A 22,249-nucleotide genomic window follows, 5' to 3' on the forward strand; every position below is an offset into this window, starting at 1 on the left:
TTTCAAGTCCTGAGAACTTCTGTTGGTCTACATCTTTGTCAGCACTTATGACTGTCAGACTTTTCCGTCCTCGCCAACTCTTGTCAAGCTCATCCTGTTCGATCCTGGAGCACGTGAAATGGTATCTACCGCACACTTGTATGTTTGATGTGAAAATCACATAACAAAATCAACCACTTGTAGGCGAACAAATCAGGGCACTTAGCACTTTTCCAGTGTGGTGCCACCAACCACCTCTCTCTAATTCCAGAACATTCTCATCAAATCCTCAAAAGGAAACCTCTTGGCCATTGCCAATTACTTTCCATTCCACCATCCCGTTCCCTGGAAACCTCCGATCTACTCTCTGTCCCTTTTCTTTTGCTTATTCTAGATGTTTGGTAAACACGGAATCGTACGATATTTGCCCTTTGGCATCTGGCTTCTTTCATTGACCAGAATGTCTTCAGTCCATAATGTCACATGGTCTCGTCGTTCCTTTTTATGGCTGAGTAATACCCCACGGTATGGATGCATTTCGTTGATTCATTCACCTGCTGATGAATGCTTGTGTTGCTTCCATTTTTTGGCCTATTATGAATAGCACTGGAACGTGTGAATGGAATCTGTTGTATTTTCATGTGCATTTCCCCGAATGCCATTGCACCTGAGCATCTCCTCATATAATTATTTGGAACTTGAGATGTGACTTCTTGGAAATGTCCAACCATGACCTTTTCTCATTTTCCTGGGGAACTTTCAGCCTTTCTCTTCTTGATTCATAACTATTTTTGAACTACCTTACATGTGAATCCTTTGTTTTATGAGTTGGAACTAATTTTTTTCATTATTTCTGGTTCAAATGGCATGTGACCACATAACTGCTTATATATATATAATTGATTTTATATATATATAACTGACATCTTTTTATTTCTAATAATTTTCCAATTAATTCCTAGGGAGTTTTTAGCTATATGATTATGTAATCTGCACACAGCAACAAGATTGCCTCCTTCTTTCCAACACTTATGCCTCTTTAAAAATTATCCTTATCCACTCCATAAGCAAACTTCATTAAGAACATTAAATTAAAGATCATATAGGTGGCCCCAATATCTTATTTGTTTTATTTGGGGAGGGGGGAATGAGAATCTCATGTTTCTCAATATATCTGAATACATACATATATATAAATATATATATATGTATTTAGCATATTGCATTTGATCATAAACTCTACTGTATATGATTATTTTAACTATACATCGATGCTGAGTTTTACCAAAAAACAAAACAAAACAACTCTTAGCTCTCTAGAGTAGGACAAACTGGGACCCCTGGGGCAGCCTGCCATCTCTTGTTGTACTAAAGTCTTATTGGCATTCAGGACCACATGTTTGATGACATATTGTCTTACCGTAGCTTTCCCACTACAGAAACAGAGTTAGGTAGCTGTATTGAGTATTTGGCCCACAAAGCCACAAATGTTTACTGTCTGACTCTTTACAGAAGATGCCAACCCTGGTCTGGAGGGAGAATTCTATTTCATTTCCTTAACGTATGATTTGGATAACTTGAATGAGCATAATCCCCAAACTAACAATCCTTAGAATGACCCTGGCTGTCTTTTTTTTGCATTATTCTCTAATGCACTGTGGAATATGGTTCCCTATCCATTTTGCAGAGAACTTTTGCAGTAATATCTATCCAGAAACTATAGATTTATTTTCTGTGTTTCTTCGATGCATTTGTACATTACAGCCGTGATGATTTGAAAGAATTGGGAAGACTTTCTTCATCTCTGTTTTCTTCCTTTCTGTTCCAGAATAGTCGACACATCATGAGAAGTGTCTGCATTTCACAATCGGAGCAATTTTCCTTCGGAAAACTCTCTTTTTTTCAAGAGGGTAATCCTTTTGGCTTTTCACGTTTTCTGTAACGCGTATCACTTCCTTCTAGTTTTCCACCTCTTCTTGAGTCTGTGTTGACAGCCTTCCCCCTTGGATAAGTTTTAGGATTAATTAGAATGCCCACTAATTCTCCTTTCTTTGTATTGTCCCTGATTCCATTGGAGAGTCCCTGATGGAAGCAACTGTCCCCCTGGGCTCTTTTCAGAGCGTAATGAGCGCCCGTCTTAGTTTGCTTTCTTGTCAGCTCGTTTTTTATCCTCTAATTCCTCAAAGGAATTTCATAATCTTTTCTCAAATTCGATATTCTTTCAGCAGCAAAATACCCAACCCTCGTCTACAGGAGATCAGTACCATCCCATGAATCCTTATTAAATGATTTCAGCCTACGTAGACTGCAGTACACATTTTTTCTTTATTTTTCTAAAACCAAGGTGGAACTTAAAGGAAATGAATGGTTATAATTTTTAATCCTTTGATCATCATCTGTGAATTTGGGTTAAGAAATAACCCCATGGTGCTGAGTTATAGTGCTTTCGCATGTAGGAGAAAACAAGTATGGAAACTTAAAAATCATATAGTAGAATATTCATTAGCATGAAGTACAAATGATGTAAAAGTTAAAAAAAGGAGTATAAAAGCAGTAGACTATGAAGCTGTCTTTATGATGACAGATGTATATTTACGATTTTCTTGTGTGTGTGCATATTTGTAGCAATGGTGAGAACATGCCCTGTGATCCCTGATAGGAATTTGTGTGACTTGCAGATGTTTCTGTGGGTCCATTTCATTGAATGGCATTGCTTTATGTCACTCGAAAATCTCTATTCTATACCTCATCAGGAATTGTGGACTTGACCCTCAGACGCTCGGCCATGAACTTGGTCAAACCAGTTAGTAGCCGAAGAGAAACTTGGCAGTTTCTACATTTATTTATAAAGAGAAGCAGCTTAGTTTGTCCCCTTTACAAACCAGTCTCTATTTTTATATTGTGTAAGGCTCAGAACTAGTGCAGATTTTCAGGGGCCGTTCACGAGAGTACAGAAAACGTGCCTCTCTCTGGCCATCGGGCCATGTCATTGAGTTGTCACGTCCAATTCTGTTGTGTCATGATCACTGGGTGCCATGTACAAGCGTGATTGTAAATTCCAGTGTACCTGGCCCTCATGCACAGCTCTTAGCATACCACCCAAGTTTCCTTCAAGCAATTTTATTAGTTCTTCCATTAAAACGAGCAGATATTCAGTGTAGACCATGCCTGCTTTACAGTAAACTTTCTGACTAGTGATTCTTGGTTAGACATTCATTTAAGTCAGTCATTTGGTCGGACTCTAATGAATTGGGGATTGGATCTTTGACTGTTGTACTGAGTGGGTAACAGGTTTAATTAACCAATTTAAGGACACAGCCCAGTTGTCCTTCCCTCTTGCCTCTGTATCACCAATTTCCCCAGAATAACTGGATCATTCCCATCAGCATTCAAACATGCTGCTGTAAATTCCATTTTAAAAATTGAAGACACCCTCAGTTGACCTTTTATGGTCCTCTAGGAACTGTCCCCTTGTTCTACTCTCTCCTTGCAATAAAACCTCTTGCAGGGATTGAATCCCAAACCCACTGTGTCCACTCTCTCATCCCCCGTTCTCTCTTGGAACCACCCAGCCAAGTCCCTGTCCCCACTGGTCCACTGAAATGGTCTTGGCATGGCCAGCAGTGGTCTCCATGTCAACCAGTCCATCTGCAGGACATTCCACTTGCAAGACTTGGCATGTACCTGTCCCACCAAATGACATGCTCTTCCACAAGGTATCCATGTGTTTTATTCCTTCCCTTCCTTGAGTCAAAAAACACCTTTGAAGAGTGGCCATCTCCTGACTACTCATACTCACCTCATCATGTTTTATTTTCTCTTCCTGACTCATCTCACTGCCTGCCATATTGTTAAATATTTTTTTCTGTCCATCTCCTTGGCTAGGGTGTCAGTCCTATGAACACAGAGACTCTGCCAGGTTCTGTTCATGCTGCATCCTTATTCTAGTGTGTGGAACAGATCAGGCGCTCAGTACATATTTGTTAAATGGATGACAAATTGAATCAGAGTAAGGAGGATGCTGGCTTATATTCAGGGAACTGTAAAGAACGAATGAGAGTTGGTCCTTTGGCCGTCAAAAGCAATATTGCTCATTCTAGAGGTATATCTGTGATTTTTTTTTTCATCAGTTCACACTCTTTGGATGCGTTTTGATTTTCTTCTTTAAATTTTTCAATTTTCATCTTTGAAAACTATATGACCCTATTGACACCTTTTGGAACCTACTGAAAAATACATTGACCTGTTGGCACCCATAACTTGGTCATAGCTTCTGTCAGTTGCAGTGCTTTCCTTTTTTTCCCTCTTTCAGTCTTTTTTTAATTCGGACAATATTTCTAGGTACTCAACATGTGCGTTTAAGGATATTACCAGTAACTACTGGTGATTCTGGAATTGTCTACATGCTCCTTCAAAAGAGTTAAAATACATACCTTTGCAACAAAACCATTTTGCTAGTAGGAAACATCTTTGAGACCATGCATTTTCAGAGTTAGACGTGACATCTACTTCTGGACCCCTCACTCCTCTTCACAGTACCTGATGTCTAGATATAATATTCCAGTGTAGGGAGAGACCAATATGTTATGGCTGAAGAGTGGCCCCTCGAAGGCTTCCATGTCCCAATCCCTGGAACCTGTGACCCTGTGACCTCACAATGGCCAAAGGAATTTTGCAGATGTGGGGAAGCCCAGGATCCTGAGATGGATAGATCCTCCTGGATGATCTGGGTAGGCCCAATCTAATCCCAAGGATCCTTATGAGTAAAAGGGGGACACCGGAGACCCAGAGTCAGAGAATCTCTGGGTGACTGCATGTGGTATGCAGTGACCTCCTTGCCCAGACTGAGAGTCTGTGTGATGAATAAACAGCTGACCCTCTCCTCTGTCTGATCCAATGTGCGTGGTCATCCCCATAATCTCAGGGTGGGAAACCCTCCCTCACCAATGGAGTGAAGAGAAGGTGGTTCAAGCACATACTAACCTTAGGGTGGGAAAACCTCCCTCACTGAGAGAGTGAAGAGGAGGCGGTTCAAGCACATACTAACCTTAGGGTGGGAAAACCTCCCTCACTGAGAGAGTGAAGAGGAGGGGGTTCAAGCACACACTTACCTTAGGGTGGGAAATCCTCCCTTCCCAAGAGAGTGAAGAGAAGGTGGTTCAAGCACATATTAACCTTAGGGTGGGAAACCCTCCCTCACCAATGGAGTGAAGAGAAGGTGGTTCAAGCACATACTAACCTTAGGGTGGGAAAACCTCCCTCACTGAGAGAGTGAAGAGGAAGTGGTTCAAGCACATACTAACCTTAGGGTGGGAAAACCTCCCTCACTGAGAGAGTGAAGAGGAGGGGGTTCAAGCACACACTTACCTTAGGGTGGGAAACCCTCCCTTCCCAAGACAGTGAAGAAGAGGTGGTCCAAACACCCAGTTGAACCGCAGACACCAGAAATGATCTGAGCATCCCTTTTATCAGTGATGTTCATTACAGCACCATTCCAGATGCACAGGAAACAAGCTCACCTGTTCCATGCCATGAACACTTTGGGACATTAAGCCCTCACTGTTTCCCAGGATGCTAGTTGAACTACACATAGGCAAGGAGGCATCAAGAGTAGCTTCATCCAGTCCACATAGCAGCTGATGGACTGAAGGGGCATGGAGGTGGGACGGGCCCAGAAGTTTGGTTAGACACCGTGATGGTGCTCCAGGTGGGACTGGAAACCATGGAGATGGTTTGCACAGACACAATTGGGAGGGATTGGTTCGTTATTGGAAAGAAAGTTGAAAGATTCAAGGATAATTCTGGGGCTCTTGGCTTGGACAGTTTGGGAAGATGGCACTAAAGAGATAGAGCCTGAGGAAATATGTGGGCGCAAGGTTGACCTTAGGGCGTTTGGGTAGGGGCTCCACCTTGACGTGCCAAAGGGGCTGCAGCTCAGAAAAGGATGGGGATGGCTATTCTGATTTCAAAATGAAGGCCGGGGCATGACGATGCAGCCACATCGTCTGGATGGAAGCTGGAGGGGACAGGAAATGGAGGGGGGTCATCAGGCTTTTTGGCAGAACTGGGGTTCACCATTCAAGATAGCACCTACCTCCTTCTCTCATGCCCCTCTTCTTCATTCTAATTTGTTAATTCTTGATAATAATAACCATCTCATAGGATTATTGTGAAAATTACTGACATAATATATGTGAAAACATTTCCAAAACTCTGCAGCCCTATGTAATTATGTAATTATAAGGCATTCATTTTTCCCTCCAACTGTACATTGCTTGGCGCTGTATTCAACGCTCTCTAATTCTAGCTTTTATTCTATTTAGTTCATTACTTATTATTTTTTTCATGTGCTCAAAGGCAACCATCGACCCACCACCCTTGCCTATTACAAAGCCTTAGGTAGGGGCGACTGTTTTTAAAATTGTCTTTCATCTCCCCAAGAGCCAACAAAATATTGGTGAGCATTTAGCAAACATGTGTTGTCCTGAATTGAATGGAAATTACTTCCTTAGCTTCCAGCTCCCCAAACGTTCCACATCTAAGAATAGCTTCATGCAGAGGGGAAGTTTAACTGTAAGTACACCACGCTCCCTCCCCAGACCTCCCCCTTCTCAGGGTCTTTGCAGATTCTGCTGTCCCTGTTAAAACCAACACACTCAGTTCATGGACTCAGCTCCATTCTTTTCAACGTCTTGTCCTCCTGGCAGTCACTAAGGGTTATTGCTTTTTAAAGCCCTAGAGAAAATAGGATTTGTTATTTATGCCAGAGGGAGCATCATTTACAGTGTCATTTCCCCAGCATGTGGAAACCAGAAATCACCTTCCTTATTCTGAGAAAGGGCCAGAACACACAGCACTTCGAGCTGCACAAGGGCAAGTAATTTAACGCAACTGGGAAGGGACAGTTCATTGGTCTAAACTAGAAATTGGCAAACACTTTTTGCAAAGGGCCAGATAGTAAAAATTTTGTACTTTGTGGCCCCGTGTCTCTTTGGCACGTGGTTCTTTGTTTTATCTCATTTTGTGGTGTTGTGTTTACAACCCTTTAAAAACATAAAAACGATTCTTAGCTGTACAAAAATAGGCCATGGAGCTCTGTGAGTGAAACCATTGCCCTCTGTACTCCATGGGACATGACATCCAAGGGTGAAAGTCTCCCTGGCAGCGTGGGAGATGACTCCCAGGGATGAGTCTGGTCCTGGCACCATGAGATCAACAATTCCATCCTGACCAAAAGTGGGGAAAGAAGTGTAAAAAATAAGGCATCAGTGGCAGAGAGAGTTCAAATAGTGTCAAGAGGCTAGTCTGCAGGTTGCTCTTACACAAGCTTCAGGTAGACCTTGCTACCTGTCATAACCTGCCAACCCCCAACCAGGACCATTCCAGCCAATCCTAAAGAACACCTAGGGCAATATATAAGATTCTACAAAGGTTCCATGCACTAGGGTAACTTTCCAAACCCTACAACCTCCAGATGGGTCCCTGGACCAGAGAAGTCCTGAAACCTAACCCAGCCTCTCCAGAACATCAGATAGTTCCATCTCCCTACCCCAATTTTATTAACAGTCTCTTCCAACATTAAAAAGTTAGAATGGCATAGCCCAAATACCCCTAAAGAGTGGGATAGAAAGATCAAAGGTGATGATGGAGCTATATAGAGAAGATAGGGTTTAACAAACAAATGTGACTGCTGAATTAGTATATTGATATCTCTTTCAGTCTCCAGTACCTTAGAGCAGCTAGAAGTAAAAACCTAAAATTGTGGAATTGTAACCCATACCAAGCTCTGAAATCTGTTCTACAGCTCATTGTTGTGATGTGCTTGGAAATGTATTGCTTTTTTGTATATGTGTTCTTTTTCACAAAAAAGAAAGAAAAAGGTGGCTGTGATGATAAATGCACAGCTACATGATGATTTTGTGAACCAGTGATTGTACACTTCCAATGAGTACATGGTGTGTGGACTTATACAGAGAGAGACAGGCTGTAGTTGACCAACCCCTGGACTGAACAGGGGGTCCTCAAAGCATCTTGCCACAACCAGCAGCATCGACTTCACCTGAGACTAACTAGAAATGCAGATTCTTGAGATCTTTAAACTTGGGGTGGGGCCCGACAATCTTGAGCTCCCTGGGGGGTTCTGAAGCTCACTAAGTGTCTGAACCCCCACTCTAGACTCTGCTTGGCCAAGAGTATGGTCCAGCATGAAGCCACAGGCTGAAGATACCCTGGAAGTTCTGAGCCCCCTAAAGTGAGACCTGAGGAAGTTCTATTGTGTTAATGGCAATTTTTCGGGTAAGAGAAGTTCTCTTGGGAATCCACCCAGCTGGGACAAATGAACCAACATAACGTGGCTTAAAAACAAGTCTTTAAAGAACAGAAGATGCACTCTGAAAATGATTTAGCTCTTCGTAATACCTTGTGTTCTTTAAGTTGGTAGAGTGGTGGGTGAGGGGCATTTCTCTATCGCTTAAAAGTGATACTGCCGTCACATCTGGCAAGTCCAGTTCTAGGTAGATACTGCTCAAAATTGAAGACAGAGACTCAGTAAGATACTTATACAGCAAGTAAACACAGCAGCAGCATCAAGAGGAGCCAAAATGGGGAAGCGACCCAAATGCCCATCGGTGGATGAATGGATAAGCAAACTAGAGTCCATCCACACAAGGAATATTATTCAACCATGAAAAGGAATACACGCTACCTTTTCATGTGTGAACCGTCACAACCTTAGGCAAATTGAAAGAAGCCACATGCCAAAGGACAGGTAGTCTATGTTTCCACGTGTGGGAGATATCGAAAATAGGCAAATTCATAAATTAGAACTTACTAGGAATGGAGGGAGTGAACTGGGGTGTTATTATTTAATCAGGACAGTTTCTGTTTGTCTTTTGTGTATGTACGAAATCCTCTATCCAATTTAGAAAACTCTAGACAGGGGGACATTGTTTTAGGGCCAGACACAAAAGCTATATTTTCCTTTTGGGGAAGGACAATTTTGGATTTCACTGACTGTGTTCCTGTGTATTTTATCCCAAAACATTCAGGGAGATGACGTGCCTTGTTTACCTCTCGTGGCTGCCATTTGAGCATGTTCGGGGCTGGTAAGCATGGAGTTTCTCACCCAAAGCCAACCTCCGGTCATATTTAGGAAACAAATACATTTGCATACCTGGCCAGAAAGCAAGCCTGGGGACAGAAAAGGGAAGCATAACTAATTCTGCTTCCTGAAAAGAAACGTCACCAAGCATAAGCTCATGTGTCATGAAATACCGTCGACAGCTTTAACACGAAGAGAATTTTGAGGTCACCCAACAGAAAGCTCGTTGATGTTATTCCCTGTGGCTTTGCCTTGTTAGCACTTGTGACCATTTTTTCGTCATCTCTTGGATTTATGGGCAACGCGCTGCTCGCCTGATCACCGTTCTCTGTGTTTTGCCCAGGGAGCCATAAGTTGTAGGTTAAAAACATGAGATAAGTAGTGATGCCAATCAAAAACAGGAGGTCCTCTGCCCACCGTGATCAAATGACCAATTCTTGAGGCACCAGGGTTTCAAAGAGAGAAAGAGTTGATTACTAGGCTCAAAGCAGGAGAGCAGATGGCCTCTTGGCCCAAAGTCTGTCTCCCCAAACTGCAGTCATTCCGATAGTTTTATAGTACCATCCAGGTTTTAGAATAATGAGCACAGCGGTCCTAGATGATGTAATTAGAGGTGATCTGATTATTAATCATGCACAGATTGATGACATGCTGAGTCACAGAATGTGTATAAGAAAATGGCGGATGTAATATGATGAGGGGTGTGATTTTTTAGTATTATAATAAGCTACCACACATGTCAGATGGGCCAATTTTGGGTATTTTCAGATTCATCTAGCAAGATCGTGTAGGAAATGGGGTGACTTAGCTCTGGGCTCACTCAAGGCCCTTCATTCATAAATGCTAGGGCTATCCTTTTGATCAAAAGACACTAAGGTTGAAAAACAGGATTAGGAGGTACAAATGGGGGCCAATCACCAGATAAAGGCCATATAGTTATACATTCATTATCAAAGACCCAAGACAGGAGGATTAGTAGTTCAGAAGTTTCAGATATTTCCCTCTGACTGTTCTAATATAGAGAAAGAAAAACAAATACCTATAAAATGGTTCAGTGCTCATAATCATCTGTTAAATCCTAACTTCTCGATTATAGTAGGAAAATAAAACAAATAGGAACAAAGAAAAAAAGCGGGTGACGGGAAAAGAGAGAGAGAGGGAAAGACCAGGAAAAAAAGAATAGCATAAGCCAGAGGTGGAATTAAGAGAGGTGGCATGGCATCATACTTTTGCACAGGGTAGACTGGGTTCTAATTCTAGCTCCAGCAAGTCAAAGCTGCCTCACTGTGGCCACCTCTCTTAGAGTTCCCTTGCCTCCATTTCCTTCTCTGTAGAATGGGACAATAGTCACCCCTTCCTCCAAGTGTTTGTTTTATTCGCCTCCTCTTGGACCCATTGGTGACAGACGGTTTTCCATCCTAGGGTTCCTGGATGGCCTAGCTATGACACCTAACACCAAGCAGGTGAGATGGACATCAGTTTACGAGTCACACATTCTCACAGCCTGTGAAAAGAAGCCATTGCTTACCTGGCAGGGTCTCCTGGGGATATTGAGAGCAGAGTGAACCAGTGGAGGCAGAGGGAGGCAGGTTTGGGAGTAACAGAAAGGCATGGTGCCTCCTTGTCTCCTTGGGAAGATAGGATTGGCTTGTTTGAATAATTGTGGCAGGAAACTGAAGCCCACAAGACAAGAATCAGCAGGCACTGCCCCTTTGCCCCGTGATGAGGAGGGTTGTTGGCTTATGGGACCATCTTCTCAACCTCTATGACAGCTACCATGCCATGAGTTGGCTAAACAACAGGAATTCACCGGCTCATGGTTTCAGAAGCTGGAGGACTTGCTTCTCCCTGGGGTTGGTTTCTGCTGGCTGCCAGCAATGTTTGGGGAGCTTTTGCATCCCACGGCAATGCATATGGCGGCATCTTCTCCTTTTTCTTCTGGGTTCCATTGACTTCCAGCTTCTAGTCATTCCCTGTAGCTCTTTTTTGGCATCCAATTTCCTTTGCTGATAAAGAGGCAGCCCAAATGGATTAAGGCCCACCCGCTTTCGATTTGGGACACCTGAACTAATACCATCTTCTAAGGTCTTATTTACAAATGGGTTTCCACCCACACAGCCAGGAGTGGGACCAGGATATGTCTTTTATGGGGGATGTGAGCAAGGAAGGCATCCCGGAGTTGAACCACTCAAAGACACGTTTTTATCAGATGTCAAGGTAGCATTGAATATTGGGCTTAGTGTCACCCCAGTGTCCACATGGGCATTTGTGAGATGTGTGTAAAAGGTGCTTTGACCAGGGCTCTGTGGCTATCAGAAGAAGTCTTTAGGGGTTCAGGGTGCACATTGCTCTGGACGAACCTTGTGAGAGAGGCTTTCTCGGAGACAGGAGGGGGCTGAATTTGGAGGGAAATGGAGGGCTCTCTTGTCAACCCAAAGCTCCCTGCTTTTGCCCTCATTAAATGGCTTTGAGGACAGCATAACATCCTGGAGCTTTTGTCTTTTCTGCATGATGGGACTTTCTGTAGGACCCTCTATCATGAGAACCCACAAAACCCTTTGGTCAGAAACAGCCTGGGAGCTGACTTGGGCTCCAGCAGCTGTGAAGGACCTCACAGGAAGGTGTGGTACCACCATCAGTCAGCTCCGTGCGGGAGATGCTGATTTTGGCAGGTTGCATGGATTTCCTAATCCAGATGGAATGAGCTACCAGAGCCAATGGGGAAATGGATTTGATTTGGGAAGGGGACTTCCAGTGGGCAGCTATTTGTGTGTCTCAAGCACCTCCCACCCCAAGCTCTTCACACAGCAGGTAACTGTGCATCTAATTGTCTGTTTCCTAGAAAGGAATGGGCTTACAGAAATGGGCAGCAGCGACGAGAACTGTCCAGTCCATGGAACCATTCACACGTTTCCTATCTGGTCGAGAGAACAGGAGTCAGTTGTACGTTCTGCTTCATTTCCCACCAAAAGTGCAGAGAGGACCCTGTGTGGTGCTGGCTGTGCAGACAGAAGCAGCAGCTTATTGTGTTGGACAGCTTCCTTTTTTTTGTTACATGACTATGTCAGCCCTTTCCTTCCAAGTCACTTCCTACCATAAAAGTCTTCTGAAAGCCCCTCTTCTTTCTGCATATCATCCTTTCCTTATCCATTTCTGAGAGACAACACATGTGTGAGAGGAAAGAGACTTGGGAACCTGTGGCTTGCATTTCATCTTCACTGACCATCTGCTGTGTGATGAGGGCAAATGACTCAATGTCTCTGCACCTTGGGTCTTCTGTGAAACGGGCACACCAGACCTCGGGCATGACCCCTGGTACGTAATAGTACGTGACAAGTCATTACCCTTGTCACGGTGACAGCTGACCATTTGAAGCCATTTCTCTATGTGACAGCACCATTTTACTCATCTCCCTTTGTCGAATCTTTCCAAACTCCGTGTGGGAAAGTGCGATTGTGATCCAACCAAGGTCCCAGATGCTCTATGCTTTGTCATCGTCCCGGCAGAGGATGCATGTAAATGCCAAAAGTTAGAGTTCTATGTGTATGAGTGTGGATGGGAGTATGTGTGTGTGCGTCTGTGGGAGACTGAATTATATGACCCAGAAACAGCATGTTCTTACATCATTCCTGTGGGGGCGAATGCATTGCAAACAAGGACGGTTGAAGGTATTCTTTTATAGTTAAGGTTTGGCCCAACTAAATAGGGTGGGTCTTCATAGAGATGACTGGAGACCTTTAGAGGCAAAAGAAACTCAAGTGTAGAGGAAATCACAGGGAAGAGCTGGAGCCAGAAGTCAGCGGACCTCAGAAGAGAAAGAAGAAGACATCGCCATGGGATAGAAAAGCCAAGGAACCCAAGATTCACCAACCAGCAAAACACTGTGCATTTCGGGAGGAAGCAGACATTCCAGCCTCTAAACCAAGTGCTGATAAATCCCTGTTTGTGATACTTTGAAGCAGTTGTGTCCTGCAGAAAAATATCATGATCTTTTAATCCATTCCTGCAGGTGTAGACCTAGTGTTGGTGGGACCTTTTGATTAGGTTATTTCACTGGAGATGTGACCCACCCACTTCGAGGTGTGTTTTAATCCTCTTCCTGGAGTTCTTGTTAAGAAGGTAAAAGTCAGAAACAGTCAAGAGACGCTGAGAGAGACAGAGGCTGAGAAAGAGAAACACACTGAGAACCTGAAGGCAATGAAACCCAGCAGAGAAGGACCAGCAGATGTGCCATGTGCCCTCCCAAGTGACAGAAGAGCCCCGGTTCACCAGCAGCCCCTCCCCAGAGAAGGTATCATCCTGTTCCTGCCTTGAGTTGGACTTGTTTACAGCCTCAGAACTGTAAATTTTAAGCTAATAAATCTCCATGGTAAAAGTCAACCCACTTCTGGTATATTGCATTCTGACAGTCTTAGCAAACCAAAACACACTGCTGTTGAAGCCAACCCAGGGTGTGGTATTTGTCATAGCAGCTGGGAAACTCAGGTAGCATGTGAGTGTGGGTGTGTGAGTGCACATGAGTATTTGTGTGGACTCATATATCTGTGCAAATGTATTTGAGTGTGTGTACGCACATGAATATTATGCACAATTAGTATGTGTGTGTGCATACATTAGTATGAGTGTGTGCATGTGAGAGTGTGTATTTGAGTGTGTGTACACGCATGAAGATGTGTGAACACATTAGTATAGGTGTGTGCATGTGAGTGTGTGTGTGCACACATTAATATGAGTGTGTTCATTTAAAAGTGTATGTGTTTACACACGTTAATATGAGTGTGGGCATATGAGAGTTGTGCATTTAAGTGTGTGTGTGCACACGAATATGTGTGTACACATTTGTGTGTGTACACACATTAGTATGAATGTGTGCATGTGAGTGTGTGCATTTGAGTGTGTGTGTACACACACGAATATGTGTGCACAATTAGTATGTGTGTGTGCATACATTTGTATGAGTGTGTGCATGTGAGTGTGTGTTTTGTGCATTTGAGTTTGTGTGTACACACACGAATATCTGAACACATTAGTATGGGTGTGTGCGTGTGAGAGTGTGTGCACACATTAGTATGAGTGTGCATTTAAAAGTGTATGTGTTTGCACATGTTAGTATGAGTGTGTGCATATGAGAGTGTGTGTATGCATTTGAGTGTGTGTGTACACGCACAAATATGTGTGTACACATTAGTATGGGTGTGTGAGTGTCTGTGTGCACACATTAATATGTGTGTGCATTTGAAAGTGTATGTGTTTGCACACGTTAGTATGAGTGTGTGCATGTGAGAGTGTGTGTGTTTGCACACATGTGAACATTCATCTCAGACACCATCCCTTTATGTATGTAACTGGATAGGTGATGCATGTGACACCAGGCATGACAAAAACAAAATGAATAAAACTGTTTATCTCATGAGCTGGCAAACCATTTAGGAATTAAATAATTGCAAATTAAAACTCATTTCCTCCCTCTTCATGACAAACCCAGACTTTGACGTTTGCTGCAAATGATTGAGGTTGCTTTTTTCTTAACCAAATATCAATGATCCATTTAGGCAAACAATAGTAGATAAAGGATGTGGTTCATTCTCTCAAAGGTGCATGATAGTAGAGAAAGGCCTCTTTTTTTTCTGACCTTCTCTGTGGGAGCAGAACTCCGATGCCCACAGCTGCACTGAGGTTTCCTGCAAAACAACACCACCAAATAGAATTTATTTGCATCCTCTCCATCTGCTGTGGCAATTGCTGTGAGTTTGTTTTTGTTTTTGTTTTTTTGGTGCAATGCTGTTTCACTTGCGCATCCCAAATTCATTTCGAACACACCACGGAAAGCCATAAATAAATAAAATGCTTTTTAAAATGGCCATACCTGTGTTCCAAGAAGATATGCCTGTGACAAGGACTGTTACCCCAACCAAAGCATTTTCAAAATGTGGGGGAAATTGGAGCCCCAGACTCTACCAATAGGGGAAGCATTTATCTGCCTGAAGGGAGAGCCCAGGAGTGACCGCAGAGTCCAGTTGGGGCAGCGAGGAGTCTGGGGCTGGTGGTAATTCTCAGAGTTATGCAGCCGATATAACAGTGAGGTGCTCTGAGCACAGTCGTCTGAACTCGGGCTGTAGGTGACGGCTGGTTTGCAGCATAAATGCTCTCCAGGAGCTCAGTGCAGAGTCTGTTTGCAAAGGAGGAGCAGCATCACATTGGAAGCAATACAAGGAAAAGACTTGGACACCACAAAAATGCAGATGCTGAGTCCTGGGCACCAGGGACCATTCCTCTTTGCTGAGACTCCAGGCTGATGCCATCCTGCCTTTGTGGTCACCTGGTCTCAAGCAGCAGAATAGGAAGTAACCAACTTGGAGCCGAGTTCTCCTGGAACCCTGATGGAACAGGTGGCTGCAGCCCTGCTGCCCCTTCTGGAATCCTCGCACAGATGGGAGGGGACAGGGAGGGAAGGCCAGTTCCATATACTCAGGACGGATCCTGCCCAGGGGAGGGCAGAATGCATCCAGGACACAGTGGAGCCTGGAGAAAGTGGGGCAGAGAAACGAAACCTCCTTCTGGATTAAGGGGTGGGTACCTAAGGAACTCTGAAGTGGGACCTGGCTTTCGGCAGCATGTGGTGGTCTCTCCCTTCCAGCCCTTTGCTCCCTGCTCCATTCTGTCTTGCCCCCATTTTCCCTTCCCTTCCTCCTTCCATGCTTCATTGATCTTGAGCTTCACCCACCCAGGGCAGACGTTTTCATTTGCAAAACCCCACGATCCTCCTGGGAAATCCCAGACACTGGAAGTTCTCAAGCTCAACCCACATCTCCGTGGAGGGTTTCAGGATATGTGAATAAAAATTCCGGAGATTCAGAGGCTCTCTCCCCCACTGTTTGGGTTCCTCCTTTCCCTTCTCCTCACTTAGTATCAGAGGGAGAGCTCTTCACACTCTGTCTCCTCGCCAGCCACAGTCAAATCAAGACGTGGTAGAACATGAGTGAGAGAAGGTTCCAGAAAGGACTTGGAGCCCCACCCACCCCCAGAGAGCCCTGCCCTTCCTTGAGGGGCTAGTGGCTGACCTCCCACCAGACTTACAGACAAGTGCATCCATCTGTGTAAATCCATCACCATTCCCTGGACAACCACAGTCACTGCCACCGTTCCTGGAAGATGCATCCATTCAACGTCATTTTTGGTAAATAGTTCCAGGCCCTTATGTGAGCTGCAGAAGTTGCCTCTTCTTTCTACTCCTCGATGGAGAACTACATTTCTGCACTGAGATGAAACAACGGCCTCCAGGAAGCCCAAGATACAATGAACAACCTCCTTCCCCTCATCAGTGTCTACCCCTGACATGGGGTCCCTGGGCTGCTATGAAACAAGTACCCCAAATTGAGGGACTTAAACAACAAGACTTTATTGTCTCATGCTTCTGAAGGCTGCCAGTCAAAAATCAAAGTGTGGGCAGCTCGTTTTTCTCCCAAACTCCATGGCTGCCTCTTTTTTCTGTCCATCTCTCTGTCTGTACCCAACTTTGCTCTCCTTAGAAGGACACCAGCCATGATGGATTGAGTCTTCTCCTACTCCACCTTTCCCTCATCTTAATTAATAGCATCCTCAAAGACCCCATCTCCAGATAACATCACATTCATGGGACAAGGATCATGGCTTGGACGGTTCTTTTAGGGGGACATGATTCAACGCATAACAACTCCTTCCCACCCACCTCAACCCCCAAGGACGTGAGATTTCCGATAATACTTTTTTCCTTCCCTGGGCTCTTGCAAAACCTCAAGCTTCTCCTGATAGATTCACAGACACATCAAGTTCCCCAAGCAAATTCATTTCTTCTCTATGGGCATCAGAGAACTTCTCTATCAAATATGAGACCCAAGAAGCTCAAAAGAAAGTTTTAGCTGAGCTGAACTCAGCTGCATCCCATTGCAGCACCATTAAAAATATTTTGGGGCTACACCCAAAACATTTGTGGGAGATGTGAGAGGTGGGGTTTTCTTAGCCAAATCGCAGCTTTCCTCTCTGCCTGTCAGATGGTGCAGGAGATTAAAGAAAGCTTTGCTATTCATTTTTCTTTTTAACTTTCCTTAGCCGGATTAGAAGCACCTGAAGTGACATTGGTACTTTCCATTGCAGTAACCGCCCTTTTGTACAGGTGTGCCCCCAGAGGGTGGAACGATGCCTTAGTTCCTAACCTCAGTAAATTCCTTGTAATCCTGTTATTAGAGACTTTTAGAGGAATTTCTGTGGGTTGAAGTGTGCCCTCCAAAAATATATGTTCAAGTCCTAAAGCCTAGTGTCTTCAAGTGGGAACTTACTTGGAAACAGGGTCATTTCAGATGCAATGAGTTAAAATGCCATCACAGTGGATTAGGGTGGGTCCTTCATCCAATCCAGTGGTTCACTTACGAGAAGGGGAGAAGAGACCCACACCAAGGGGAAAGGAGAAGGATGTGTGAAGATGGATGCAGAGATTGGGGTGATGTGGCCACAAGCCAGGAAGCACCCAGGGCTACCAGGAGCTGGAAGAGGAAGAAAGAAATCTCCCCTGGAGCTTCTGAAGGAGCACAGCCTGTGCACACCAAGATTTCAAGTCTCCAGAACTGTGAGAGATTAAATTGCTGATATTTCAAACCACCAGCAGTTTCTGATATTTTGTTAGGGTAGCCCTAGGGAAGTAAGAGAGCTTAAAAGAAGGTCCATGGTTGGATGTGTTGAGCAGATTTCCAAAACTGATTGGAAGAGATAAGCTCCCAAACAGCTTTAATCATGTTGATAAGAAGCTGAGATGGAATTCAATTGTGTTCCATTATTGAATTGTATCTGTAAAGGCTCTTTAGTTCCCATGAGGGTCCCCCATCTAAGTCCCAGAGATGCTCCATCTGGCTCACCATCACCCCTGCTCCTTCCACCCCTCCCCCCCCCACAGGAGAGATTTAACCATACCCAAGAAAGGTCAACTGTACCCCAAAATTACACCGTGTGTTCCAGGGTTGCTGCTAGAGCAAAAGCACCAGTCTTGGAAAAGTCTCATTTCTGCTTGAAATTTATGTTTCATCCAAGCATAAGCTCATAACCATGGAAGCTCAGATCCTCCGTTGTAACTCGCCTTGTTGAACTGAAACTGTTCTAGTTTGCTAGCTGCTGGAATGCAGTATACCAGAAACAGAATGACTTTTAAAAAGGGGAATTTCATAAGTTGCTAGTTTACAGTTCTAAGGCTAAGAAAACGTCCCAATTAAGACAAGTCTATAGAAATGTCCAATTTAAGGCATCCGGGGAAAGATACCTTGGTTCAAGAAGGCTGACAACATTCAGCGTTTCTCTCTCAACTGGAAGGGTACATGGCGAACACGGCAGCGTCTGCTGGCTTTCACGTGGCTCTACCAAAAGGGACTCTCTCCAAAATGTTTCCTCTTTTAAAGGATTCCAGTAAGCAACTCCACCTTCAGTGGGTAGAGACATACCTCCATGGAAATCATCTAGCCAAATGTTACCACCCACAATTGGGTGGGTCACATCTTCATGGAAACCATCAAAATGCTCCCACCCAGCAATATTGAATGAGGATCAAAGAGCATGGCTTTTCTGGGGTCCACCACAGATTCAGACCAGCACAGAAACCAAGAACTTCTTTGATGCCATGATGTTTCATCTCTTTGCCAAATACTGTTTACCAAACACAAGTGGAGTGCACATCTGATTCAAGTGAAAAAAATTGCCATTCCAGTTTAATAAAGAGCAGTAGAATTAATGCTGACATCAAGGAATTTAATATCTGTCTGACTATCAAAATGTATGAACATACCATTGAGAAACATCCCAGGGAAAGTGCCTGACTGTCCACCCCTGTTCAAGGGCACAACTACAGTACAAATGTGGCTAATCTCACTGAATGGTGAGTTTGGAAGTGGTTGAGATGGGAGAATGTATACATATATATAAGTTCCCATGATCACAAAAAGAATGAACAAAAAAGAGACAATGACAATTAAATGTAATGAGTGATCCTGGACAGGATCTAATAACAGAGGAGAAAATGTGCAAAAGGACATTTTTGGGATGTAGGGGAAAAGTTAGAATATAGTCCATAATCTTTATATTAATGTTAAATTTCTTGGGCTGGATAACTGCACTTTAGGTGATTACATATGTAAATGTCCCTGTTCTTAGGAAATATCCATGACAATATTAAATGTTCCAGGAAAATAATGCATAGAACTTGCACTCAAGTGTTCAAAGAATAAATTAGTAGGCAGATTTATGTATGTATGTATTGATTGGTGGATGAATGGATAGATAGTTGGATGGACAGATGGGTGCATGGAGGCATGGATGGATGGTTGGATGGGTGAATGAATGGACAAGTAGATGGATGGCTGGGTGAGTGGGTGGGTGGATGGAAGGATGGGTGGGTGGGTGGGTGGGTGGATGGATGGATGGTTGGATGTTTTGATGGATGGATAGATAATAGAATGATGCAAACTCTGGCAACATATTATCACTGGTGGATCTGGTATCTGGGGAGATAGAGGTATATTGAATTTCACCAGTTGGGGTTTGTGTGTGTTTTATATAACTGTCTTATAAATGTTAAAGTATTTCAAAACTTAAAGTTAAAAAAAAATCCAACAGAACAGATCTCTGGTTTTTGCACATTCCTTCTCTCTGCATGCGTTTTTAACCCCAGGAACACATCTTGCCCATCCAATGGCATACTCATGAACTTTGAAGATGGTGTGTGTGCCACCCTGAAAGTTGACTCATCCTGGATTTCTTTTCCTCTTTCTCCAGACCCCAGAGGAAGGGGCTTGGACCTCTGTCTATGCAGCAGTTGCCCCCGAGTTGGAAGGCATTGGCGGCCGCTACCTCTATAATGAGAAGCCCACCACATCCCTCCGGCTCACGTATGACAAGGAGCTGCAGCGGCAGCTATGGTCCAGGAGTTGTAAGATGACCGGCATCCCAGACGTGACCCAGGATGCCGTCGCGGGGTAGCTCCTGGGGATGGAGAGCATTGCCCTTGACCAGCTCTCCATCTGGGAAAAACCCTGGTGCTTTCACTTGTTGTTCAAAATTCCAAGATCTTCTTCCCTGCCCTCTGTGGGCAACAGCATTAAAAGTATTTTGAAGTGTGCCCTCCAAAAATATATGTTCAAGTCCTAAAGCCTAGTGCCTTAAAGTGGGAACTTACTTGGAAATAGGGTCATTTCAGATGCAATGAGTTAAAATGCCATCACAGTGGATTAGGGTGGAGATGCGTTCCGAGGAGCCTTGGTTAAGCGGTCCAGCGATGAATCTTGATTCAATACATGGTTGGTGTCAATAAGTGGTTGATTAATTGTGGGTGTTGTGAATGATTAAAACCTCTGATGCAAATGTGGGGTTTTTCTTGGTGGGGACAGAGGGCCTGGAGAGGCTTGAGTACAAAGGCTTACAATGAGAGGAGCCCTTTCAAAGGCACCCCATATGTCTGGGGACTAGACATTTGTGAGGTCTCCTCTCGTTTTGTTCCCACACCCCCTCCTCTCCCTAGAGATCCTGCTTGGATCCATGTTCCCAAATCCGACATGAGCTCATGCTGTCCCCCCGTCTGTCCCCAAACAATGGATGCAGCCAACAGCTCTGCACAGCTGCCCTCTCCAGATAAACCCAGCCTACAGGAACTCCCTAAGGCCCTCAGACATCATCCTACCCAGTGCCACGTCCATGGATGATGGCCAGACACTGGCTTGATAAACGGACTGCAGACCAAATACCCTGAGGGCTGGGTGATCTTCCAGAAGGGATTTGTAGGTGAGGTTTAGGGACAGGATGGTCTCAGGACATGCCCCCCACCATGGAGTTACCACCTATGGGTCTTTCTCGAATCTCCCACCCAGACCATCATTTGTGAAGATGTCCATCTGTCCGGTATCCTAGGTCTGCATCACAGCACTTTTCACACCTTATGTGCCTAACTCCGAATAAACCTGCACCTCAAGGATGCAGAAGCCTTTCTCAGCATTTAACATCTGCTTCTTGAGGACTCATGTGGCCTCGCCATTTGTAATTCAGAGTTGAGTCTTCTGGGCATGGGATGGCTGGTGGAGTAGAAGCTTCATCCTTCTGGCAGCCCTAAACACAGAGGACTTTCCCTTGAGTGGATGACACTCAGCCCTTAATTGGAAGACCATGGCTCAATGATACTGTCCCCGATGACTGGGGCTATCCCATCAGACTCGTGTCTGCCAGGCAGGAAAGGCACCTCCATGGCTAATGCCTTTGGAGGTCATGAGAGATGAGCCTCCTTTCCAGGTGACCCCCACTTTCTGTGAGGTTTAATCCTTACATCTGCTTCCATCATCTCCCTCATGGCATCCCCTTGACCCTTACTCTACATGGAAAGCAGCATGCCCACCACTGGGAGCTTCTGCTCCTCTTCTCCTCTGTTGCATCTCTTCGCTTAGGAGGAAAAAGGCAATATTTATTGTATGCCGCTTATGTTCCAGGTGCTGTGCTAGGCTTTTTCACAAATGCCATTCATCTATGCATTCTTCCATCAACCTATCCATTCATTGACCCCTTCTACAAGAATATCAAATATCTACACTTTGCCAGGAACTCTGACATTTTAGTCCAGTCAGCAAACTTTTCTGTGAGTAAATGTTTTAAACTTGGTGGGCCATCCAGTTTTACAACTCTGCTGTTGTATTGTGAAAGCAGCTACAGACCATATAGAAACAAATGGGCATGACTGTGTGCCAATAAAACTTAACTGACATAAAGTAGAGGCAGCCAGATTGGGACACAGGCCATAGTTTTCAGACCCCTCGTTTAGTCCCTGTACATCATACATAGAATATTATGAGCTCTGTTCTACAGGTAGGGAATTTTACATTGTATTCATAAACTTGTCCCGCTTCAATGGCCGGTAGGACTTAGGTTGGAACCTAATTCCAACCTGATTCCAAAGACCGTATTTTGCCCTAACTGATAAACAAGATGCTTGGACTTCTGTGCCACAGAATCTCTAGATGGGGGACCCTCCATGGTGTAAAGAGGCAGGAGAGCTGAAGTTTGCCCCTTGAGACATTCGTTTTAAATCCTTGCCCTCCTTGCCTGCATGTTGAGGAGCTGACACTGCCTTTGCCTGAGAGAGATCGAGCTCTAGCCCCTTCTGCAGAGCCTTGC

The 22,249-nt window shown here is 44.3% G+C and overlaps 1 protein-coding gene across 1 annotated transcript in view; it reads left to right on the forward strand.

The window, feature by feature from the left end:
- ZBED1 (zinc finger BED-type containing 1) overlaps positions 1 to 20,224 on the forward strand; it is a 195,816-nt gene extending 175,592 nt beyond the window's left edge. Inside the window, exon 7 of the mRNA XM_077146248.1 lies at positions 19,871 to 20,224. Within this exon, the coding sequence (XP_077002363.1) occupies positions 19,871 to 20,074 (204 nt within the window). The 3' untranslated portion in view covers positions 20,075 to 20,224. The remainder of the gene's footprint in view (positions 1 to 19,870) is intronic.
- Positions 20,225 to 22,249: the final 2,025 nt, after the last annotated feature.

This window comes from Tamandua tetradactyla, chromosome X, assembly GCF_023851605.1.
Source record: "Tamandua tetradactyla isolate mTamTet1 chromosome X, mTamTet1.pri, whole genome shotgun sequence".
Lineage (NCBI taxonomy): Eukaryota > Metazoa > Chordata > Mammalia > Pilosa > Myrmecophagidae > Tamandua > Tamandua tetradactyla.